Source organism: Corythoichthys intestinalis, chromosome 2, assembly GCF_030265065.1.
Source record: "Corythoichthys intestinalis isolate RoL2023-P3 chromosome 2, ASM3026506v1, whole genome shotgun sequence".
NCBI lineage: Eukaryota > Metazoa > Chordata > Actinopteri > Syngnathiformes > Syngnathidae > Corythoichthys > Corythoichthys intestinalis.
The window spans coordinates 3,069,265-3,076,548 of NC_080396.1; the positions used below are offsets into that span (position 1 = coordinate 3,069,265).

At 46.5% G+C, this 7,284-nt stretch overlaps 1 protein-coding gene across 1 annotated transcript; it reads right to left on the reverse strand.

Moving 5' to 3' along the window:
- Positions 1 to 3,217: 3,217 nt before the first annotated feature.
- Positions 3,218 to 6,741, reverse strand: LOC130911297 (SLIT and NTRK-like protein 1). The gene has a single exon (XM_057829168.1). It carries the CDS (start codon positions 5,959 to 5,961, stop codon positions 3,883 to 3,885), a length of 2,079 nt encoding a protein of 692 aa, XP_057685151.1. The 5' UTR covers positions 5,962 to 6,741; the 3' UTR covers positions 3,218 to 3,882.
- Between the last annotated feature and the right edge of the window lie 543 nt (positions 6,742 to 7,284).

The following is a 7,284-nucleotide window of genomic DNA, read 5'->3' on the forward strand; positions in this document are numbered from 1 at the left end:
GGTACTGTTTACATAACTAAAAAACATCTGGAGGCAAAATGGCGGACGAGACTCCGGCGTCATAAATTTGAAATAACGTAAGTCGAGTACGTCGTCACCCGGGGACGTTTTTTTTTTTTTTTTTTTCACAATAAAAAGCAATCTATGCTCTATTTACCTGCAATGTTGACATAGACTGAATCATTCTAGCTCAATGGAAAACTTTGCCTAATTTATGAAAAAATAGGATGGTACAAACCCCCAGTTGAAATGATTTTTTTTTTTCTTCTTGTCTTTATAGTTTTGAATTTCCTCTCACCCGAAGCAGGCTATATTCATAGACACACAAAACCACAGAACTGTTGCGCTACATCAACTTTGCAGCAGAAGCATCCAAGTGACGTCATGCCGGTGCGCATGTCGCCACAGAATCAACAATTGGCACGCCATCGAAAGAAACACGATATACATTCAGAAAAAAGGATGACCGCGCAGACGTGCGTGTGATCGGCTGGAGGGCCGCCATCTACAACGGTATAAATAACCCCGATAATCGTCGACGAAAACCCGAAAAAGAACATGCACCGACACTTTTGCGCCCTTTCTTATACGAGCGAATGTTTCCCCTCTTAAACGGTTTTAAAACAACAAATACAAATCCTAACTGCGGTTTCACAAAAATAGAGAAATGGCACTTTGTTATAGTCATATATGTGTTACTCTCGTAATATCTATATATATATTTATATATACAGTGGGGCAAATAAGTATTTAGTCAACCACCAATTTTGCAAGTTCTCCTACTTGACAAGATTAGAGAGGCCTGTAAATGTCAACATGGGTAAACCTCAACCATGAGAGACAGAATGTGGGAGAAAAAAGCCCAGAAAATTTACATTGTTTGATTTTTAAAGAATTTATTTCCAAATTAGAGTGGAAAATACGTATTTGGTCACCTACAAACAAGCAAGATTTCTGGCTGTCAAAGAGGTCGAACTTCTTCTAACGAGGTCTAACGAGGCGCCACTCGTTACCTGTATTAATGGCACCTGTTTTAACTCATTAACGGTATAAAAGACACCAGTCCACAATCTCAGTCAGTCACACTCCAAACTCCACTATGGCCAAGACCAAAGAGCTGTCGAAGGACACCAGAACCAAAATTGTAGACCTGCACCAGGCTGGGAAGACTGAATCTGCAATAGGTAAAACGCTTGGTGTAAATCAACTGTGGGAGAAATTATTAGAAAATGGAAGACATACAAGACCACTGATAATCTCCCTCGATTTGGGGCTCTATGCAAGATCTCACCCCGCAGCGTCAAAACGATAACAAGAACGGTGAGAAAAAATCCCAGAACCACACGGGGGGACCTAGTGAATGACCTACAGAGAGCTGGGACCACAGTAACAAAGGCTACTACCAGTAACACAATGCACCGCCAGGGACTCAAATCCTGCGCTGCCAGACGTGTCCCCATGTTGAAGAAAGTACACGTCCAGGCTAGGGCTGTCAAAATTATCGTGTTAACGGGCAGTAATTAATTGTTTTAAATTAATCACGTTAAAATATTTGACGCAATCAACGCACATGCCCCGCTCAAACCAATGGCGCCACCAGGGGGTGGCCAGGGGTGGCCACGGCCACCCCTATAAATTTGCTGGCCACCCCACTGGCCACCCCGCTAGCCAGTATATCGTATCCCTGTTGGGAAGTACTTTTTATGTTTTGTTCATTCAGTAACAATTATTTTTTTTGTCACATTAACATTATGTTAGGAAATACCCAGTTAAGATATGATTGCTTCTGTACTTGCTTTTATTTGCACCTGCTTTTCCCCAGTAATTATTTTCTTTTGGTAAATGTACACTTTATGCCTAATATAAACATGACACAAAAAAACAGAATTGTAGGGAACTCAAAATGTTGACTGGACAGTTATGGACGATGCACATTAAATCATTAGTAACATCAAATATTACACAATACACCAAAGTATATCAGTGGCCGTGTCCTTAACTTGTTGCTATAGTTTTCCCCTGACCTTTTTACTGAATTAATATAATGAAAACTTGAAATTATGGCTTTTAGTTTTGGTGTGCCACCCCAAGATTTTAAGTGGCCCCATCTGGCCACCCCTATGAAACATTTCTGGAGACGCCACTGGCTCAAACAGATTAAAATGACACCACAGTGCAATGCCAACTTGCTACCAGTGTTTTTTGGAGTTTTGTCGCCCTCTACTAGCGCTTGGGTGCGACTGATTTTATCAGCTTAAGCACCCATGAGCATTGTGTAATTATTGACATCAACAATGGCGAGCTACTAGTATTTTTTGATTGAAAATTTTATAAATTTTATTAAAACGAAAACATGAAGAGGGGTTTTAATATAAAATTTCTATAACTTGTATTAACATTTATCTTTTAAGAACTGCAAGTCTTTCTATCCATGGACCGCTTTAACAGAATGTTAATAATGTTAATGCCATCTTGTTGATTTATTGTTATAATAGATAAATACAGTACTTATGTACAGTATGTTGAATGTATATGTCCATCTTCTGTCTTTTGTTTCCATTCCAACAATAATTTACAGGAAAAATATGGCATATTTTATAGATGATTTGAATTGCGATTAATTATGATTAATCCATTTTTAAGCTGTAATTAACTCGATCAAAAATTTGAATCGTTTGACAGCCCTAGTCCAGGCTCGTCTGCGGTTCGCTAGAGAGCATTTGAATGATCCAGAAGAGGACTGGGAGAATGTGTTATGGTCAGATAAAACCAAAATAGAACTTTTTGGTAGAAACACAGGTTCTCGTGTTTGGAGGACAAACAATACTGAATTGCATCCGAAGAACACCATACCCACAGTGAAGCATGGAGGGTGGAAACATCATGCTTTGGGGCTGTTTTTCGGCAAAGGGCGACTGATCTGTTTCAAGGAAAGAATGAATGGGGCCATGTATCGAGAGATTTTGAGTGAAAATCAGGGGCATTAGCAGGGGCATTGAAGATGAGACGTGGCTGGGTATTTCAGCATGGCAATGATCCCAAACACACAGCCAGGGCAACAAAGGAGTGGCTTCGTGAGAAACATTTCAAGGTCCTGGAGTGGCCTAGCCAGTCTCCAGATCTCAACCCCATAGAAAATCTGCGGAGGGAGTTGAAAGTCCGTGTTGCCCAACAACAGCACCAAAACAACACTGCTCTAGAGGAGATCTGCATGGAGGAATGGGCCAAAATACTAGCAACAGTGTGTGAAAAGCTTGTGAAGAGTTACAGAAAACGTTTGGTACATAACAAAGTATTTAGATGAACTTTTGGTATTGACCAAATACTTATTTCCCACCATGATTTGCAAATAAATTCTTTAAAAATCAAACAATGTGATTTTCTGTTTTTTTTTCCCACGATCTGTCTCTCGTGGTTGAGGTTTATCCATGTTGACAATTACAGGCCTCTTTAATATTTTCAAGTGGGAGAACTTACACAATTAGTGGTTGACTAAATACTTATTTGCTCCACTGTAGTTGTTGTCATATTGATGAGCATGAAGGTTGGGTCGGCTTCCTAAACGTTGGTCATGGTTCCTCAGCCGCGCGCTATGTGAGCGTGTGTTGAAACCATGCAGGAATATCGTCATGCATATGATACATCGGCCCGACTATTTACATGTACATTCATGCGCTCGTGCACCGTCCCCTCGCGCGCACGTCGTTTACGCCTTCAGATCTGATTTCAGCTAAAAGCACAGGATTACTGTTATAGGGATGGATTGTCATGTACAGAATTTACAATGTTTTGGGCCCCTGTGCAGCCAGTAGGGTCAAACATGTCGTTCGGGTTGCGTAAGCGCACCAGTCTGTGTAAATCCAGTCCGGTTCTCCTGCTTTTTTACGCGTCGTTAGTCGCGGAAAGGTGCGTGGTACAGTCAAACCCCCGGTGCGCGCCCGCGTCGGCGTTGTAGTGCCCGCTGTGCCAGTACGACGAGTCGCAAACCGTTTGCAGGGAGTTGATCTCGGAAGCCGAGGAGTTGCCGTCGCGCCGCTTGGAGCGCTTGCGGTTGCGCAATATGAAGACCAGCATGCCCACCACGGTGAACGCCGAGGTGACGAAGACCAGCAGCAAGCCGGGGACCAGCACCGAAATGGACACCCGGTTGGGCTCCACGTAAGAGTTCGAGCGCGTGCCCGAGTCGAGCGTGAAAGTGCTGTTTTTGGACAAGGAGGTGGGCGGAGGGATCCGTTCGTAGAGTCTGGAACACATGAGGTCGTTCCGCACGTGGCGGAAGTCGCGTTTCCAGAACTCTTCCGGCGACTCGCACTTGAGATCGCTCACGATGACGTCGGCGCCGAGTCTCTCGGTCCACTGTTTGAAGGGAACGATATTGCAGGAGCAATCCCATGGATTCCCGTGCAAATCGATCTGGATGATAGAGTTGAGCTGGTCCAGCACGCCCGCAACGGGGAGATAGGAGAAGTAATTATTATGCAGGCTAATTTTGGATAAAGAAATCCCAAGGAACGCATCCACGGGTAAGGATTTGAGCAAGTTGTTGTTGAGGAAGAGAACCCTCAGGTTGGGCATGGGGCTGAAGGCGCCCGCAACGATCAGCTGGATGTCGTTATATTCCAAACTGAGGTATTCCAGGTTGAGCAGGCCGGCGAACATCTCCGCGGTGAGCGTATCCAGGTAATTCTTATCCATGTACAGCCACCTCAGCTCAGTCTGGTTCTGGAACGTCCCGTTGTCGATGACTTTGATGTTGTTCCCGCCGAGATCGAGCAGGTTGAGGCTGGCGTAGCTGAGCAGCTGGTTCTTCTTCACCGCGTGGATGTTGTTGTCTCGCATGTTCAGCTCGTGGGCTCCCAGCGGCCTGGGTTTCAAGTTGGACAAGCTCTCGATCTTCTTGCCCTCGCAGTTGACCCCCAAGCCTTGTCTGGAGCCGACCAGCTTGCAGCTGCATGGCTGCGGGCAGGTGGCGTTGGGGAGCGGCTCCTTGTTGGCGCCCGGTGTGGGTTTGGTCTTCAGCTGCCAATTCTCACGGGACTTGGAGCGGCTCTTGGCTCCGTGACCAGGTGTCGGAGGCCCGCCGGCGTCCGCGCTGGGCTTGTGAGGCGTCGGACCGGGACCGGACATTTCATCCTGCGTGGGAGGGGCGGCCAAGCTGGTGTCTGCTCCGAGCGAAGGACACAGCTCGGCCTCCGACGTCTCGTTCAGGTCGCCGCCTTGCAGCCTGGTGGGCGCCTCGCAGACCACCCTCCCGATGAGCGCGTTGGGCGGAATATTCTCCAACCATTCTTTCAGACTAACCAAATCACAGTTACAGTCCCACGGGTTGTCTTCCAGCAGAACCTCCACGATGCCCGGGATCTGCTCCAGAATCCCTTCATAAGGCAACGTCTTGATTCTGTTCCCTCTCAAGTCGAGATGCGTAATGGGCACGTGTTGGAACACGTTCACGGGCAGAGCGCTGATGAGGTTGTCGTTAAGTATCAACACTTCAAGTTTATTAAGGTCCCTGAACACGGCCGGGTCAATGTCCCTCAATAGATTAAAATCAGCTTGGAGATACTCCAAGTCATCCAAGCCTAGAAACGTACTCTTCCTAAAAGAGCGTATCTTATTATTGTTAATGTGCAGTCTTTTCACCAGCTGCAGCCCCAAAAATGCGCCCGGCACAATATCGTGCAACCCGTTGTTCTCCAGATGCAAGCTGACGGCGTTGTAAAAGTTGGCGAACTCGTTGGGGAAGAGCCTGGACAGAGAGTTGCCGTGCAGCAGCAAGTGGTAAAAATGCGAGCTGGGCCCCGTCAGGTGCTGCAGCGTGGTGAAGCTCCGTTTTTCGCAGCCGATATGCACGTCTCCCTCGACCTCCGTGCACGAGCATATCTGCTCTTTACACACGTCTCTCGTCACGTTCCCGCTGGCAACACAAAGAGCCGCGTTCAGCAGGACAACCCAAAGCAGCATTTTTCAACGCGGACGAGACATCCCCGGTTTTCAAGACATAGGAGCTGTTGAAATCAGTCGCGCTCGGATAAAGGCGGTCTCTTTAGAACGCATCGCAGTCGTCCTCGCAGCTTCGGAGGGTCGTTTGGGCTAAAAAGAGGGAGGAAAAAGTCCCGCGCATCTTCTTTAGAGATGAAACGACTGACCTTGGCGGAAATTTAAGGAAGAAATCCTTCTGTGGCTGGCGCGTCGCAGCAGCGGAGGGAGCTGTCCGCTCTCCCCTGGTGCTGAGGCTTGGCTGGAAAACACCCGCATTCCCCCCCGTCACATCTCTCGGCTGCGTCTCGCCTCGCGTCGAGTGGAAGCGGATCACACTCCTCCAAAAATAAAAGAGAAAGACGGGATATCCTCCGCTGAGCCGCCGATAACACCCCAAAAAAAGCGCAAAATCAATCCGTGCGTATTGTCAGATTAGAAATCTCCCCCGAATTTTCGATTGCGCAAAAAAAAAAAAAAGTTGCGCCAATTCAGCGCGTTTGTCTCACTCCTCCGGTTTGCAGCACCGCTGCAAAAGTGTCCAAGTCTGCGCAGCGGTGGCGCGATGACACGTTCGGGGGTCGTGATGACTCCACTCGTGTGCTTGAATTCCAGCCCCGATTATTTAAGGAAGAACCCGGCAGCCTGTATGTTTAGAACATACACTGTTGAATGCGGTAAAAGTAATTAATCCGCCACGGGCGAGCTGGAGCTCTCCGCAAAAAAACGAGTCTCAAACGATGCGTCAGCCAGTATGCGCATGTGTGCGTGACGTGTTCCCTCCTCAGATGCTTTGCAGAGACGGATACGCGAGGAAGAGAGACAAAAGGGAGCAAGATGGGCAAAGATTTCTATTAGCTGTTTATTTGTATTCCAATCGGGGAGGACCACACACTGATTTTGCTCAACTCCATCTGAAGAAGTTCTAACAACCTGAAATGCCATGTTTCCTTCACGTGTGTTAAGAAAGCAAAAAAAAAAAAAAAAAAAAAGCCTGTCTGAGAATATCATCAGTCACCTATTAGTCAACATCAATGTCACACATTGTCCTCCACAATCACACGCACACACAGTGTCTGCACGATAAAAACAACTTATAGAATTTAATCAATAAAAGTGAGGTGATAATTTATTCTTTAAGTTATTTCATAGCAAGGGCGTAGGTTTGCATAAGGACGGATGCTCTAATTGTCCCCACCAACTTTTAAGCAACCTTATTTGCATTATATCAGGGGCGCCGTATAGGGGTGAAAAGTGATATTGATTCTAAGGGTCCATGCCCTGATGGGGCTCACAAAGAAAATTAGA